The sequence below is a fragment of the Macrotis lagotis genome, chromosome 1, assembly GCF_037893015.1.
Source record: "Macrotis lagotis isolate mMagLag1 chromosome 1, bilby.v1.9.chrom.fasta, whole genome shotgun sequence".
Lineage (NCBI taxonomy): Eukaryota > Metazoa > Chordata > Mammalia > Peramelemorphia > Peramelidae > Macrotis > Macrotis lagotis.
Window position 1 is genome coordinate 925,545,224 of NC_133658.1, and position 17,635 is coordinate 925,562,858.

General features: G+C 52.3%; 1 protein-coding gene across 2 annotated transcripts in view; it reads left to right on the forward strand.

Moving 5' to 3' along the window:
- The first annotated feature begins 49 nt into the window (after positions 1-49).
- The window catches only part of LOC141510071 (NACHT, LRR and PYD domains-containing protein 14-like), a 28,879-nt gene continuing 11,293 nt past the window's right edge, over positions 50-17,635 (forward strand). Inside the window, exons 1-7 of one of the 2 annotated variants that reach the window (XM_074220064.1) lie at positions 50-458; positions 3,153-3,283; positions 3,954-4,019; positions 6,086-7,769; positions 7,860-8,030; positions 8,902-9,069; positions 14,208-14,378. In XM_074220064.1, the coding sequence (XP_074076165.1) occupies positions 3,262-3,283; positions 3,954-4,019; positions 6,086-7,769; positions 7,860-8,030; positions 8,902-9,069; positions 14,208-14,378 (2,282 nt within the window). In that variant the 5' untranslated portion in view covers positions 50-458; positions 3,153-3,261. Of the gene's footprint in view, positions 459-566; positions 670-3,152; positions 3,284-3,953; positions 4,020-6,085; positions 7,770-7,859; positions 8,031-8,901; positions 9,070-14,207; positions 14,379-17,635 lie in introns of those variants that run through there. The other variant, XM_074220065.1, reaches the window with a different exon arrangement.

The window sequence follows — 17,635 nt, forward strand, 5'->3', positions numbered from 1 at the left end:
GGCGGGGCCGGGCGGCGCCGACGTCACACAGCAGCCTCATTGTGACGGGCCGCCGGCCCGGAGCTGGGTGGGGAGGGCGGCCCGCGCGGCGGGAGTAGGGAAGCGGCCTTGGAGGGGGCGCCAGGGGAATCATGCCAACCCCTGAAACCACTCACCAGGAAGCCGCCGCCGCGCTGCCCGCGCTGTGATCCTCTCCGGCTACAAGCCGCGCCCTCTCTCCACGGCGGGGGCCGAGCCGGCGCCGCGCGCGCGGCCCTTCGGGCGATGTAGTTTTCCTGCAGAGGCTCCCGGCGCATGCGCTCTCGTCTCCCGGAGCTGTTCGGCCTCAAGGCCCGACCCGCAGGCCTCCGCGCGCAGGGGGAGGGGCCGAGGGACGGGCGGGAGGGACAGCCAATGGAATAGCTCGCCGGGTGCTTGGGGGCGGAGTCGTGAGCCCAGATTGCCCGAAGTGCTAAGAAGTAGGTGGTGCGGCTGCGCGCGCGCTGAGGGCCGGCCTCGGCCTCGGCCTCGGGGAGGCGGCCCGCCTCGGGGGCGCCCCTGGGCCCCGGGCCCCGCCTGGCCGCCCGCCCCGCCCGCCCCGCCCGCCCCGGCCCCCGAGGCCTGCGGGGACGGAGCCGAGGCCTCGAGGCCTCGGGCGGGAAGGCCGCCCGGGGGGCCGGTAGCCAGCAGGTGCTCAAGCAGTGCGCGCCCCGTGCGGAGCCGGCGCCCCTCCTCCTCCTCCTCCTCCTCTCCTTGCTCTCCCTGCCTTCCTCCTCCTCCTCCTCCTCTCCTTGCCCTCTCTGCCTTCCTCCTCCTCCTCCTCCTCCTCTCCTTGCCCTCCCTGCCTTCCTCCTCCTCCTCCTCCTCTCCTTGCCCTCCCTGCCTTCCTCCTCCTCCTCCTCCTCTCCTTGCCCTCCCTGCCTTCCTCCTCCTCCTCCTCCTCCCCTTGCCCTCCCCCTCCTCCTCCTCTCCTTGCCTTCCTCCTCCTCCTCCTCCTCCTCTCCTTGCCCTCCCTGCCTTCCTCCTCCTCCTCTCCTTGCCCTCCCTGCCTTCCTCCTCCTCCTCCTCCTCTCCTTGCCCTCCCTGCCTTCCTCCTCCTCCTCCTCCTCTCCTTGCTCTCCCTGCCTTCCTCCTCCTCCTCCTCCTCTCCTTGCCCTCCCTGCCTTCCTCCTCCTCTCCCCTTGCCCTCCCTGCCTTCCTCCTCCTCCTCCTCCCCTTGCCCTCCCTGCCTTCCTCCTCCTCCTCCCCTTGCCCTCCCTGCCTTCCTCCTCCTCCTCTCCTTGCCCTCCCTGCCTTCCTCCTCCTCCTCCTCCTCTCCTTGCCCTCCCTGCCTTCCTCCTCCTCCTCCTCCTCTCCTTGCCCTCCCTGCCTTCCTCCTCCTCCTCCTCCTCTCCTTGCCCTCCCTGCCTTCCTCCTCCTCCTCTCCTTGCCCTCCCTGCCTTCCTCCTCCTCCTCCTCCTCTCCTTGCCCTCCCTGCCTTCCTCCTCCTCCTCCTCCCCTTGCCCTCCCCCTCCTCCTCCTCCTCTCCTTGCCCTCCCTGCCTTCCTCCTCCTCCTCCTCCTCTCCTTGCCCTCCCTGCCTTCCTCCTCCTCCTCCTCCTCTCCTTGCCCTCCCTGCCTTCCTCCTCCTCCTCTCCTTGCCCTCCCTGCCTTCCTCCTCCTCTCCCCTTGCCCTCCCTGCCTTCCTCCTCCTCCTCCCCTTGCCCTCCCTGCCTTCCTCCTCCTCCTCCTCCCCTTGCCCTCCCTGCCTTCCTCCTCCTCCTCTCCTTGCCCTCCCTGCCTTCCTCCTCTTCCTCCTCCCCTTGCCCTCCCTGCCTTCCTCCTCCTCCTCTCCCCTTGCCCTCCCTGCCTTCCTCCTCCTCCCCTTGCCCTCCCTGCCTTCCTCCTCCTCCTCTCCTTGCCCTCCCTGCCTTCCTCCTCCTCCTCCTCCTCCTCCTCCTCTCCTTGCCGTCCCTGCCTTCCTCCTCCTCCTCCTCCTCCTCTCCTTGCCCTCCCTGCCTTCCTCCTCCTCCTCCTCCCCTTGCCCTCCCTGCCTTCCTCCTCTCCCCTTGCCCTCCCTGCCTTCCTCCTCCTCCTCCTCCTCCTCCCCTTGCCCTCCCTGCCTTCCTCCTCCTCCTCCTCCTCCTCCCCCTCCCCTTGCCCTCCCTGCCTTCCTCGGCGGCCCCTTGTCCCTCTTCTCCTTTTCCTTTCCTCCTCCCCTTTTCTCTCTCCCCCCCTCCTCCCCTCTCCTTTCCCCCCTCCCCTCTCTTTTTCTCTTGCTCCTCTTGGCCTCTCTCCCTCACACGCCTCCTTTTTCTCCCCCTCTTCTCCTCCCTGCCTTCCCGGCCCCCCCCTTTGCCCTCCTCCCTCTCCCTCTCCCTTCTCTCCCCTTTTCTTCCCCTCCTTCCTCTCCTTCCTCCCCTCTCTCCCTTTCCTTCCTCCCCTCCCTTGCTCCCCTCTCCCCTCTCTCCTCCTCCCTTCCCTCCTTCACCCTTTTTTGTCATCTCCCTCCTCCCTTTTCCCTTTCCTCTCCTCCCTCTCACTCCTCCCCTTTCTCTCTTCCATCGCTCACCCTCTCCCTCTTTTCTTCCCCTCCTCTCTTCTCTCCCTTCCCTCCTCCCCACTTCCCTCCCCCTTTTCTCTTTCCCTTTCCTCCCTCCCTCCCCCCTTCTCTTTCTCTTGCTCCCTCTCCCTTTTTCTCTCCATTTTCCCTCCTCTTCCTCCTCCCCTCCCTCTTTTCTGCCCCTCTTCTTTTTCTCCTCTTCCCCTCCTTCCTCTCACTCCTCCTCCTCTCTTCCATCCCTTACTCTCCCTCTTTTTTCCTCTCCTCCCTCTCTCCCTTCCCTCCCTTGCCCTCTTCCCTTTTCTCTTTCCCCTTCTTCCTTTTCCTCTTCCCCCCTTCTCTCTCCCTCTTTCTCCCCTTTTCTTTCCCTTCCTCCCTCTCCCTGTCTCCCCCTTTTCCTTCCCTCCCATTTCCTTCTTCCTCTCTTTTTTCCCCTCTTCCCTCTCCCTTTGTTCTCTCTTTCCCCCTTTTCCTCTTTCCTTCTGTTTTCTCCCCTTTTCATTCTACAGAGGGGCATCTGAGACCCAGAGAGGGAGGGGATGTTCCCAAGCTGGGCCCTGGACTTTCCTCTTTGAGGGTCTCAGGCCCTCCTCTGCTGCTAGGCAGCTGACTCTCCCTCTTCCTCTTCTCAGGTTGGCCTTTTATGAACCGGGTTACACCTTGGTGGTGCTGCAGTGACAAGGCGCCCCTGGTCCCCACCACCATCTAGTTGAGAACGGGACCCTCAGAGTCTGCAAGAAGATGGAGCAGCCCCCTGAGAGCGGTGAGTGACTTCTCAGGGATGCTGGGCTCAGGTGCTGTCCTGGGGGATGGGAGGGCCTGGCTCTGCACATCATTGCCTTCCTCTCATCTCGAGGGACTTCTCTCCTGGGCTTCTCTAGCCTCTCACCAGCTTTCCACCTACTCCCTGTGTACATGTCTTGCCCAGCCTGTCCCCCTGACCTTGGGCTCTGCTTCATTGGATTCAACCCTTCTCCTGTGGATTCAGCCCTTCTCCTGTTTCTCACTTCCTCGGCTCTTCCACCTATTTCCCAAGCATCCAATTTGCGCTTACACTGAGCCCTTCTTGTGATTCCATGATCTGGGCCATGCGCAGGTCTGACCCCTGGGCAGCTCTCATGCACCAGTGTGTCTGTCCTCTCCTTCCTTCCAGTGTTGGCTGTTCCTTCATTTCCCATCTCTGCCATGTTTCATCTTACTCTTGGGGAGTTGGAGCTTATTTTCCTGTGATCTTGCTCCTTAGTTGTTAGTAGGATTTGAACCCTGGTCTCTCCTGGCTTTGGGTCTGAATGTTCCATCCACTTTGTACACTATTCTGCCTCCCCGATTGTGATGGGACTGGAATGGGCTACATAGGGTTCCATCTTGCATGTCCAGGTTGGGGAAGGCATGGCGAGATTCGTGGTCATTGTTAGCTTTACTTTGGTTCACAGAGGCTGCTGAGATGCGGGGCTGGGTAGGAGTGAGTGAGAAGAATGGAGAGCCAGAGGAAGACTCAGGTGAGTGGGGACCCTTGGGCAGGATAGGGTGCCCAGGTTTTCAGACTTACAGCCGGCATTCCTGAGATGCTCCCCGAGGACTCTCCATGGGGAGCAGCTATTGCTTGGAGGGCCCACTGGGCTGACTGAGGTTGTCCCCTCTCTGATATTGCTGAGGATCTCCTGGGCCAGAATCCAACAGGGTCTGACTTTGGATGTCCTTGGGCCATAGAGCGACCCCTCTCAGATGCATCCTCCTTGTTACCATGGGCTTTGAGATCCTGGTACTAGTTACTGGAGAGGAGGGAGGCAGGCCCCTTGTCCATTGGGAAGAGAGTGTGACTGAGCAGGTGACATGTGGGCCGTGTTATCCATGAGGTTGATGGGCTACTTAGGAAAGATGGGAGGTGGGGCCTCAGACCCTGGTCTCCACTGGTCAGCTCCATCGGTCAGCCCCAGATAGCTGCCCTTACTCCCATTAACATCTAACATCTGCCTACCCAGTACTGATGCTAACTTAGTCCTCTCAACTATCACTGGTAATACCCCCCCCACCTCCTCCTGACTACTCGTTCCCATAATTGCCACCTAGTACCACAGCTAACTCCTGGCACTGCTTTGACAGATTACTCTTATTCATCACTTCTACTTATTACTGTTAGTGATAACCATCACCACCAATTACTACTGACTGCCACGACTACTACTAACTCTCTTAACTGCCACATCAATCTAGGAATACCAGGAGGGGCAGCTTGGTGGCACAGTAGATAGAGCACTCTCCTAGGATTCAGGAGGATAGGAGTTCAAATCCAGCTTCTGACACTTACTAGCTGTGTGACCTTGGGGAAGTCACTTAAATCTGACTGCTTCCCATCCAGGGCCATTTCCAGTCATCCTGATTTCTCTCTGGCCCCTGGACTCTGGAGGAGAGCCTAGCCCCCCCCCCCCCCAAACCCAATTCATGTGATGTCATGGCATCACCTCCCTGATGTCGTGGTCTTGTCTTGTTGAGAATGGAGGACACTAGAATGGAGGAGCTCGTGTCCATCCCCGAGTACTTCTCGAGTTCTTTGGTCAGGTTCTGGACTGTGTAGGCTGTGGGGCCCACTAGAAATACCTCTGATCCACTGCCACTGCTATGACCATTTTGTAGCAAATACTACTCATTGCGGTGCCCACCAATATTCTTAGCTAGTGTCACAACAAACTCCTGTTAGTACTATTACTAGTACTAGCACCATCACTGCTGAGGCCCATGGCAACCATCTTCCAGCAGTATTAACTAGCATTACTGCTCCTTCTCTTGCTCACCAGTTAAACCTCCAATCACCAAGTAACACCACTACACCTTTTACTAACTGCTGTTCTTACTACATCTACTATAACCACTGGTGACATTCCCTAGCATCACCCCAACCACCGCAGCCTAGTACTCGCTAGGACTACTACTTACTACTCTATTAATTGTCTACAACCTAGCACTGCTGCTAGCCGCTAGCAACACTAGCCACCTGCCCCCTTGGGGAAGGCCCAGTCTTCCCCCATCATCCCTTAGTTGTGGACTCTTTACCACTTAGGGCCATAGGATGGAGACAGGGTTGGGATCTCAGGAATCATGTCATCCATTACTTTACAGATGAGGAAACTGAGGCCAAGAGGGGGGAAGGGTTTCGCTACAAGTCACAGGGACCACCAAGAATGTCCAAGGTAGTAAAATGATAGAGATGGAGTTTGAACTGGGTCTTTGGCCTCAAGACAGTGCAGAGCACAGGACTTGGAGTTAGGAAGCCCTGAATTCAAATCCAGTCCCAGGTAAACTCCAGCAGCTTTACCCCCTTAGCCTGGTGGTCCTTGGCTGTGTGGTGTGGGTGTCACGTCCCTTCATGGGACACCCAAGGAAGCTGAGGCTCAGCTCCCTGTCTAATGCCACCCACCACAACTGGCAGCTTCCTCTTGGACAGTTCTTGCCTTCTCTGTGGGTCAGAGGCTTGAGTGGGCCATGAGGGGGCAGGGCACTTCGGAGGTGGGGTCCCATCCCACATCGCCTGCCCGTGACCTGTGTTTCTCTTCTTTCCTTGGTGTAGATGAACGGCGGCGATACCGAGCCTGGATGGCAGAGAAATTCCGTTCCTTGAGGTCTGGAGACTCTTGGCCGGGAGAGTCGGAAAACTTCCTGTATGGGCCCACGACGTTGCTGTTCTCCCGCACCTGTGCCAAGGTTCGGGTGGTCATTGGAGGGGAGAGCTCAGAGCTCCCGCCTGGCGAGGGGCCACCCTTCAGCGAGATCCCTGGTCAGTCTGAGCAGCTGGCAGCCTTGTTCCAGCCGGATGAGAAGTCCTACCAACGATCTGGCACCGTGGTCCTGCAGGGTCCCATGGGCATTGGCAAGACTCTGCTGGCCCGGAAGCTGATGCTGGACTGGGCCCGTGGGCGCCTCTGCCGTGACGTGTTTCACTACGTCTTCTTTTTCAATCTTGGAGAAATGGATGGGACAGTTGAGAAGAGCCTGGCCCAGCTGATCACCGATGAGTGGCCCGGCCTGCCAGTCCCCATTTCTGAGATCCTGTCCCAGCCCAAGAAGCTGCTCTTTGTCATGGATGGTCTGGAGGAGCTGAGACCCTTCGTGGACGGGCCCGAAGCCGAGCTGTGTCGAGATTGGGAAGAGCCACGGCCGCTGGCTGGCCTGATGCAGGGGCTGCTGCGGAAGAGCCTGCTGCCTGAGGCCTGCCTGCTGCTGGTGCTGAGGCCCTCGGGCTGGGCCTGCCTGGCACGCTGGCTGGGCTGCCCACAGCTTGTCGAGGTGCTGGGGCTGTCCAAGGCTGACCGCGAGGAGTACTTCCACAGGTTCTTTGGGGATAGGGCTAGCGCACGGGCCGCCCTGGCAGCCGTTCAGGACAATGAGACGCTGGCCACCCTATGCCGTGCACCACTGGTCTGCTGGCTGATCTGTACGGGCCTGAAGCAGAGACTGGACAATGGGGATGACCTGAGCCTGGGCCCTGTCACCGCCACGCGCCTCTATGTGTCCTTCGTGACCAGCCTCTTCCGTGGCCGCACCCCACCCACCGATGCCCAGCTGCGGGGCCTGTGTCACCTGGCTGCCGATGGGGTGCTGGCACATGCCACGGGCTTTGACAGCAGTGACCTGGACCGACACGGACTGACCGTGGCCCATCTCGAGCCCTTTCTGGCCACGCATGTCCTCCTGCAGCGGGGTACCAGCTATGCCTTCCTCCACCTGACTCTGCAGGAGTTTTTTGCCGCCTTGTATAGTGCCATGGAGGTGACCCGGAGCCCCACGGCCCACACGGTCCAGGACCTGACCACAGAGCTGGAGAAGTACTCGGGAGTGGACACGAGTTTTCTGAGCCTGGCCGTGCACTTCCTATTTGGCCTCCTGAACACCGAGTGTGCCCGGCTCCTGGGGGCCGAGCTGGGCTGCCATTTGTCGCCCCAGCTGCAGCGCGACCTATTGCTATGGGCCGCTGTGTTCAGTGGCTCCGCCACCCCATCACTGCGTGCCCTCTCCCTGCATCACTTCTTCTTCAGCCTGTACGAGACTCAGGATGAGGAATTTGTGACTGAGGCCATGGACCACTTCCGGGACCTGCAGCTTGTCCTCTGGAGCAAGGTGGACCTGCTGGTGTCTTCCTTCTGCCTAGCTCACTGCCGCCGACTGGAGACACTGGTGCTTCACCTGCAGAGGGAGGTCTTCCAGGAGGACCCCGATGACCTGGAGCTGCAGGCCAGTTCCCCGGCTGAGCTAGAGTAAGTGCCAGGACTGCCCTCCCTGCCCCAGGACTGCTCCTGCTCTGTGGCCCCAGATGGTGGAAACTGTTCATTTCTCCTCTTGTCCAGGTCTCAGGTTTCGGATGTTGCTGCCTCGCGCTGGAAGGCCCTGTACTCGGTGCTGAGCACCAATGCTATCCTGCGGGACTTGGAGCTGAGCTTCTCCTTGATGAGTGACCTGTGTCTGAAGCACCTGAGTGATCAGCTAAAACACAGGGAATGCCACCTACAGAGCCTGAGGTGAGCTCCCCAGGGCCTCCCAGGCAATGACCACTATATGGGGAGGCTACAAGCCTGGGTGTAAGCTGAGTGTGTGTATTGTGGGTAGCTGTGCAGGACCAGAGTGAGTAGAGGGGCTGGGACCAGATCATCTGCTTCATGATGATCCTTGAACCTGGTGAAGGTCAGTTACCTGATGGGAGGGAGACGAGGAGGGTTAGACATGCTGAGCACCCAGGCAGAGGAGAGTGAGTACCTGGGGACCAGGGGCTGGGAAGGCAGGGGGGGAGGGAGGAGGAGGGTAGGAAAGAAAGAACATGTATAATGAATATCAGGTAAGGACTGAACCAGCAATGGCTGGGGATGAGGGAGGTGACAGAATCTGGGGATCCACATCAGCCTTTTAGGAACATGTGTTTTTCTTTGTTGGAATTGCTCCCTGCTGTGTCAGGAGGCTTTTATTCTGCAGAGTTTTCCATTCCTCCCAGGAGATCTGTGCAGAATTTGAGTCTGTGGGCTCCTGTTGGAAAGAGCCAAACCACCTGACCTGTCTGCCTCAATTCCTCATCTGTAAAATGGGGGGTTGTGATAGCAGCCCTTCCCAGCCTGCTTGTGTTGATCAAACAAGATGATCTTTGTAAAATGCATGCTCTGCTGCTCTGTCCTTCCCTTCCCTCTCTCCTTTTTCCTTCTTCTTTCTTCTTGCTTCTAGTTGTTCTTGGTCTCCCTACAGCTTTTTGAAGATCTGACAGAGTTGAGTGGAACTCCTTGTGGACTTGGAGCAGGCAGTGTTGGGGCGTCAGTGGGGCATGAGCTGGGCCGCTCTTGGCGGGGGACGGCCTTCGTGGAAGCCAGAAGGAACCAATATAATTGCTACCTTCCTCTGCTCTAGGCTCAGGCAGACTGCCTATGTCCCCTTTGTCTGTGGGGATTTCCCGCTTTCTCTTGTCGGGCACCGGCATCTGATCTACCTTGACCTGGACCTTCAGCTTGGGGACGATGGCATGAAGCTGCTTTGTGAGGCCCTGAGACATCCACATTGCAACCTCCAGTCTCTGAGGTTAGTCTTCTGTGAGATGCTCAGCGCCTTTCCCTCCCCACCTTCTCTTTCCTCCTCCTCTCATATCTTACTTTTTTGGGGTGTTTATGTGGGGAGGGTTCATTATTGGCCAACAGTAAGACTACAGTGATGGAAGAATATTGGTGTTGAAAAGAGAATGTTCCAAAGCCCGACAGTGGCTGCCATTCATGCTCATTTGCCCATCTGTAGTCCTGTTGCTACCCCTTGAGGCATTCTGGAGGTGCAGGATGAGTGGCACAGTACATGACTATCATAAGGTCTTAGAACTGATGCTGACTTGGCATCATTCATGGTGCTGGAAAAAACTGTCTTTGGTCTCACTTTTCCTGAGTAACCAGGAACCACTGACTCAGCTTCCATGCCTGTCTCAGACCTTCCCAGGTCCTTGGGTATGCTCCCTCCAAGCCTTTTTGGGGGAGAGCCTGGAAGGCTAGAAGGCTGTCCTGAATGAAGGACTTTGATCTCAAAGCAAACAAATAGGAACTAGGGGCAATTCATTCTCCTGCGGTTATTCTAGAGCCCCCCACTCTTTACTATTGCCTTTTCTTAGTCAAAACAGAAACCATCCCCTTCCCTCTAGGTTGGCATTGGGGGAGGGAGCAAAGCTCAGTCAGAACATGCAGCCTTACAGGGGGGAATGGCATAAATGGCCAGGAGAGGCTTCCCAGAAGAGGTAAGGCTTGAATATCATGAAAGCTATGGATTCTAGGAGTTGGGAGGCATGGACCAGGGCCAGTGTAGAGGCAAAGAAACAGAGAGGAGTCTGCAAGGGGGATACAGGAGCAGACCCTTGGTGACTGACATCCTGTCTGTTGGTTTGTCAAATATTTGGCTCCAAGTCATTGAGTCAAATTGCATTCTGGTCTGTTGAGATCCTGTTTGGATCCTGGTTTTCTCGTCCTCTGTCCTCCTGTATGGGCCCCACAGACCAGGCACAGACTTTTGGGGCAAGATGATTTCCAAGTGGTAGGTGATCCATTCATGGCTTCTGTACCAGGTCTGAATTGACCTATGCAGACCATCTTCCCCCAAACCATTGTCCATCTTGTCTTCTAGAAAGGGGTTGTGTCAGCTGTCAGGCTAGGAGCTGGATGAAACAAGGAAAGGAGCCAAGTCTCCCATGACTTCTTAGTGATGTCAGGATGATGTTGAGGGGTCATTGCTTTACCAAGCATCCCTTTAATGAACTGTAGGGGAAAGGCAGGGGGCACATTGAAACCTGGGGGGGGGGTGACTCCATCAGCCCTGGAGTTCTGAGAGTGAAGACCTTTGTTTCCCCCCAGTTGCAAGATTTTTCAGGACTTTTTGTTATATTATATGAGATTATTGTATATGTAATGCATATTATGGGATCTAAAAACAAACTGTACAATATAGATTAATTGATATAAAATGCATGATACAATCAATGTATGTGCAACATGGACATACTCTAGGATATTGCAGGTGGTTTTTCCTGATCTGGCTGGGGGCTGTGGCTCCCACAGAATGTCTGGGTCCTTGAGGGAAGGGACTGGATTGCTTTTGTCCTTGGCTTTACATACACAAAATGTATCCTCCACCCTTAAGCTCCATTCCCCTTCCACCACCTTCTCTTCACTGGGATTCTGCTCCTTTTGGATCAATTTAGTGCTTTTGTCCTTGGGTCTTGGACACTTTTTATGGATGAGAAAACACAAACAGCATGTTTGTTGTATTGTGTTATGTACATTGGTCACTGTCATCCCAGAGATTACAAAGAGAGGCAAAAGACATTTCCTGTCTTCCAGGAATAATCTAATGGGGGAGACAACTTGCCAACAAATCCATTAAAGACAGGGATTTATAGGATTAATAGGAAATACAGGGAAGATAGTGGGATTAAAAGTGGTGGGGAAAGGCTTCCTGGAGAAGTGGGATTTTAAAGGAAGCTGGGGAGGTAAGAGGTCACAGAAGAGAAGAGGAAAGTATTTTGGATATGGGAGACAGCCAGAGAGAAGCCCTAGAGCCAACGAATAGAGGGTCTTGTTTGTGGAATAGCAAGAGGCCGGGTGCTGTCTCTGTCTTGGAAACACTCCCCATGTTGGGGAGGAAGGTGTAAGAAGACTGAAAAGATGGGAAGGGGCTTTGAATGCCAGGTAGCATTTTGTATTTGATCTTGGAGGCAATATTGGGAGTCCCTGGAATTTATTGGGGGGGTTATATCTTTGATGTGATAGGGCATGCACTTTAGGAAAAACACTTTGGTGTCTGAGTGGAAGATGTTGCAATAGTCCAGGGGTGAGATATTAGGACCTACATGAGCATGGGGGTAATACCAGAGTAGAGAGGATGAATGTGAGCGATGTTGCAGAGGTGAAATCGGTGGCCCTTGTCAACCATATTGGATATGAAGGTGAGAGAGCATTGAGTCCAGGATGACTCCTAACTTGGAAACCTGAAGGACTGGGAGGATGGTTGTGCCCTCTACAATTAAAGGGAAGAAAATGAGTTTGGCTGCTGTTTTGGACATACTGGTTTCAGACATCTACTGGACCATTTAGTCTGAGATGTCTGAAAGGCAGTTGGAGATAGGAGTTTGGAGATCAACAGAGACTTTGGGTCAGGAGAGGTAGATTTGAGAATTCTCAGCATCAGGATGGTCATTTGAGCCAATGAGATCCCCAAGCAAGGTAGTGTAGACTGAGAAGAGACCCAGGACAAATCCCAGAAGGACAGCTAGTGTGTTAAGAGGGTATGACCTAGAAGGAGGATCCAGCAAAGAATGCAGGGGAGGAGTGGTCAAAGAGGAAGGAGGAGAACCCAGAGAATGTCCTAAAAACCTGGAGAGAAGACTCTCAAGAGAGTGATCCACAATACCCAAGGCTTCAGACTGAGGAAGGAAAACAGAAAAAGCCACTGGATTTGGCTACTAAGAGATCATTGGTGGTTTTAGAGAGAACAGTTTGGGTAGAGTGATAAGTGTCAGAAGCTGTATTGTTAAGCAGTTGAGAACGGACGAGAGAAGATGGAGGCACCTAGTGTAGATGCCTTTTCACAGTGTTTAGCTACAAAAGGCAGACGGTGATATAAAATGATAGTTAACAGGAAAGGTCAAGTGAGGGTTTATTCTGGAAGGGAAGGCACTAACATGAGCTAGTACACAAAGTGATTGAACATTGAGGAATGACAGAGGAGTCAGTCTTTTGGAGAAGATGGGATGGATTGGAGCACCTGGGCAGATGGAGAAGTAAGACCAACTCTTCTTGTGAGACAGGTGGGAAGGAGGAAAGGGGCAGATGGTACCTGAGTGATAGGAGATGATGAAGGGGGAGCCCATGATGAATGGCCTCCATTTTCTCAAATAGGAAGCAGGGTTTCAGCTGATGGGGAGCCATGGGAGGGTGGAGGAGGGAAGAGAAAGTTTGGCAGAACCTCTGTGGAGAGTGGAAAACATAAGTTAATAAGGCAGGTGTAGTAGGTTTGCTGAGCAGCAACTGTGAGGGCCCAGTAGAAGTTGTTTTAACACATTTGTAGGGCCAGGCAGAATAGTTGCAGGATTCTCTCCACCGATGTTCAGTAGCATGTCTGTAGGAGCTAATGGTGGGAGTGAGCCAAGATGGACATTTGGGCACAATAGACTAAAAAATAAGGGGACTAGCAATTCCAGAGAAGACAGTATAGAGTTGAATTGGTTTGCCAAGGGGTCAAAATGGGGAGAAGAGAGTGGCTAGTGTAGGGAAGGTGACTTGGGGAGAAGGAAGAGGGGTCAAGGGATTGGGGGGGGTCACAGTGACAATGAAAGAGCAGAGTTATGTAGGATAGGCAGAGGGAGAAGTAAAAACCCAATAGACTGGTCAGGTATGGGGATTTCTGAAATTTTGATCATGGAGGTGTACATTTTTATGTAACAAATAAGTTAAGGACAAGAGGTTTGAGGGAGAGTCATGTTAAAGTTCCCTAGCATGAGGTCAGGAGTTGGGGAGAAATAATTATAAGCTAGGTTCCAAATTCATTGGAGGAACAGCAACCAGGATTTTGATTGGAGGGGAGATATGAATAATATGCACCTCAAAGGAGTTACTGAGTGATGGAGGAAGGTAGGGAGGTGGGGAATCTGGAAGCAGTAATGGGAGCCTTGACCTAAAGAGAAAGAAGGAAGGTTCAGCCAGTGCTGGAAAGGGTGGCCGAGGAGGCTGGGTCTTCAGGGGAAGCTAGGATTCAGTAAGAGTTAGTAAATGGATGGAGTGGGAGAATAGATTAAAGATGAAGATTGTTACCTGTTGTGCAGGCATCCTAGAGGGCATAGTGGAAGGACTGGATGGAGTTAGGTTGGAACTTTGAGGTGGGAAGGTTGGAGGGATGGGCATGGGGACAAGTGGGAGGGAGGGTGGGATTAGGTTTAGGTCACTGGGATGTTGAAGGGGTATGATCAGGTGGAGAATGGTCATCATTGAGTGGAGGGTCCCATTCCTCTACCCCCAAGAGGAAAGGCATAGCAGGAGCTGGGTGACCAGGAGTCAAGGGAGCCTTGCTTTTCTTTGCCTTGTTGGAAGATGGACTGGAGCAAGAGGCTGGCACAGATGGAAGATGAGGGCCCTGCTCATGTCTCTTGCTGCCTCCCCTCAGGGGACATTCTGTGCCCAACAGAAGATGCAAGGCTAGGGTGCCCTTGGTCTGAGGTGGTCTCACCTTTGGAAGCTGGCAACAAAAGTTGCAGCAGGAATGGAGTAGAGAACTCCTGGGGCAGAGTTATAGAAAGGATGGCAGCCTGTTCAGCCCAGCCCCTGGGTGCCTCTCCTTGCTCCGGCTCTTTTGCCTTACTCAGTGCTCCCTGCTTCTCCCCATTCGCCTTCCCAAGTTCTTTCCAGTGACTACTTCCATTAGTACTTGCTGCCACTGTCTGATTGGGACCTCCCAGTCATCTTGGCAGTGCTAACCTGTTCCTTCTCCCTTTTCTTGCTCCTCACAGGGCTGTTGTCTCCTTTCAGGGAAGAAATAGAAACCTGGGGATATGGGGAGGGGATGAGGAGAGAGAAGGAAGGTGGGAGAGAGGGGATCTTGGAGATGGGGAGAGATGGGAGGGGCAAAGGAGGAGGGACCGATGGAGTCAACCCCTGAGGTGTGTATACACTCTCTGCTTTACCTCCCTCCCCTAGGTTGAAGAACTGTGCCCTCACTGAGGCCTGCTGTCCAGATCTCTCCCTTGCCCTCACCTGCAACCAGAGCCTGACCCAATTGAACCTGGGGGGCAATCAGCTCCTGGATACTGGCTTACAGGGGCTGTCTAAGGCCTTGGGCCAACCTGAAAACCGCCTCCAGAAATTGGTGTAAGTAGCCACCCTTCTTTCCCTTCTTTTCTCATCAATGTTGGTTGGTATTGCCACCCAATTTTATGTAGGCTGGCTTTGTACCATAGCCAGGCTTGAAAGGGCTGCTTCTTTCAGGCTTATCTCCCTTCCAGGTCCTTGGGGCAGGGAATGAGGGCTCGATTTGGAGTCTCAAGATCAGAAATTGAGACACCTCTTTGGTGCGACTGTGGTCCTCTCTAATCCCCCCTCAAAGCCCTGTTGCTGCCTCAGGGGCCAGTTGTTTGGGCACCATATTGGAGAACAAGCTGGAATGTGTCCAGAGGAGGGTGTCTGGGGGCAGTGAAGGACCTTGGGGTCACACAGAGCACAGAGGACATCAGGCTGGAGTGGGGGGAAGGAAGGAGAACTTTGGTCAGGCAGTTGATACAAGGTCTGACCTTGTTCTCCTTGGCCCCAGTTGTCAGAGATATTGGCTCACTCTGTGAGGCTCATGGGCAGCCTCCTGTCACTAGAGGGCTTCTAGGAGACCCTGGTCTAATCTGTTGGGAGCATGAGGCACCCTAGCTAGCTCTAGGAGATCTCAGATCCAGCACAGAGGGGTGTGAACTCATGTAGGGATGACAAACAGGTACTGTTGTCCTTCCCCAGCCTTTGACCACAGAGCCAGGGCAGCCCAAGTGAGGAAGGGAAGGGAGCATGGATTTGTCAGTTTCTCATTTAAATCAATGTATTTCAGTTTTATATTTTAGCATCTGAGTCCTAGATTTTAGCATCAAATGCAAGTCATACCAATTCTACTTCTAGATATTTGAAAAGGAAATTTTATTTACTTTATTCCTATGAAAAGAAGACATGTAGGGGATTGGTTTTGGTTTATAATTTTTTCTACTTTCCTAGACCTGTACCCAGGGATAGTGTTCCAGAGTGAGGAACAATTGAAGTTCCCTAGCTTTATACTGACAGAGGAGGAAGTGCAGAAGTCCAGGAGCAGAGTAAGGTCTCAGTTCCAGCTTCTAGCCCAGTCTGAAACCTGCAGGGCTGACTAACCAGGGTAGGAATCCTAGGCCAAAGGGAAACTGGCAACTGACTGACAGGGATGAAGTCCAGGAGCATCTATGCTTGCTCAGGTAAAACCCAGTCAGGATTTGCAGAGGTCAGACCAAAGGTCAGACTTTGCTCTGAATCAGACCTGATTTGGAAAGCTGGAAAGCTGGCAGGTCTTTTGAGATCCCAGAAAAAAAAGATTCATCTGTCAGGCCAGATCCTCCCTCTAGGAATGTGGCAAAGCTTAGTCCTAGATTAAGTCCAATATCTAGGCTGGAAAGAAGAAGCAAATAATCTCACAAGCAAAAGCCATTGTGTTGAGAGGGGATGCTCAAGACTGCAAACCCAGAAGACGACAACAACACCAAATTATCTACAAACCAAGCCTCAGGAAAACAGTAATACAATTGGGTATGAATTTAGTTAGAATTCCTAGAAGGGGGGAGGGTGGCTGGCCTTGGAGTCAGGAGTACCTGGGTTCAAATGTGACCTCAGACACTTAATAATGACCCAGCTGTGTGGCCTTGGGCAAGCTACTTAACCCCATTCATTGCCTTGAAAAATCTAAAAAAAAAAAAAAAAGAATTCCTAGAAGAGGGAGTGTTTTTTTAAAGAGTTTTAAAATGTTTATAAATTAGAACACTAGCAGAAAAGAAATTAGAAAACAGAGCTATGGGAGAAAGAATTAGGAAATTGATAGTTGAGTCCAAGAGATACAAAACTCTTGCACAAGTATCAAACTCTGAAAATTAGTATGGACCAAATGGAGGCCAGTGACTTCATATGGCAACAAGAAATATTAAAACAAATTCAAAAGGGGCAACTAGGTGGCAATAATTACCTAGCTGTGTGGCCTTGGGCAAGCCACTTAACTCCATTTGTCTTGCAAAAACCTTAAAAAAAAAATGTGAGGTTTCTCATAAGAAAAGCAACTGATCTGGAACAGATCTGTGAGATCAGACGATTAAGGAATTATTGGAATACCAAAACCATGACCAAAAAAAGGACTCTGGATATCATAATTTTGTTTTTTAAATTTAATTTATTTTTTTAATTTTAGAAAGGTTTTATTTATTTTTGAATTTTACAATTTTCCCCCAATCTTGCTTCCCTCCCCCCCGCCTCCCACAGAAGGCAGTTTGTTAGTCTTTACATCATTCCCATAGTATGCATTGAACTAAGTTGAATGTGATGAGAGAGAAATCATATCCTTAAGGAAGAAACATCAAGAATGAGATATAGCAGAATTACATAATAAGACATTTTTTTTTGCAAGGCAATAGGGTTAAGTGGCTTGCCCAGGGCCACACAGCTAGGTCATTATTAAGTGTCTGAGGCTGGATTTGAACTCAGGTACTCCTGACTCCAGGGCCGGTGCTCTATCCACTGTGCCACCTAGCTGCCCCTGAAGTTATTTTTTTTTTCTCTTGACTTCATTTTACTAAAATATTTCAAATCAATGTTTTTAACCGCACATTATCCACAAAAATCTATTTTCCTCCCAAGAGAATCAAAGTGGTTTCAATAAAGGTAAAAATTCATGCTAAAGTCTTAAGGGCTTTTTGCTCTGTACACAAACATCAGGAACATATATGTTCCAGTTCTCATGTAAATCACAGTCTATGGAAAATGAGGATGGGGCAGGTGGGGCCCTATCAGATCACAGGCTATACAGAAATCATATACTTTCCAGTAGATTTCCATAGAACAGCACACAAAAACATGTCCCACTTTATGAAAAATATACAATTTTACCACTATATAGTCACGGGCTGTTTCTTTAAAAGTTCAGTAGTAGTCTTGCCCTCCCCAGTTCAAAAAAGATGAAAGGTCACTTTCCTTGTTTAAACACTGACAATGCTAATGATATTTGAATAAAAATATGCCAGTGTAGTGGGTCACACAACACAGCTTAGTAAACACTGTAGTATAGCTGTTTCAATTGAACTTCAAAAATGCTGTTCAGTTGCTCTGGAAGACAGCAGAGATTTAGGCTTAAGGATTCATAAGTTAGCATTCAGGTATTTCTATATCAAGCTAGGCTTCGCTGTGTATTTCAGTAGAGATGTCATTTTTTAAGCACTGAATTGGGAGTCCATTTCGTCATTGTGTGATGTTCATGACCTCAGCTCTAATATTCTGCATTTCTAAAAGTCCTGATTCATTGACATCTTTCGTGTTTAGTTCAAGATGTCATTTCCAATGAATTATAATTACAAGTGACTGTTTTC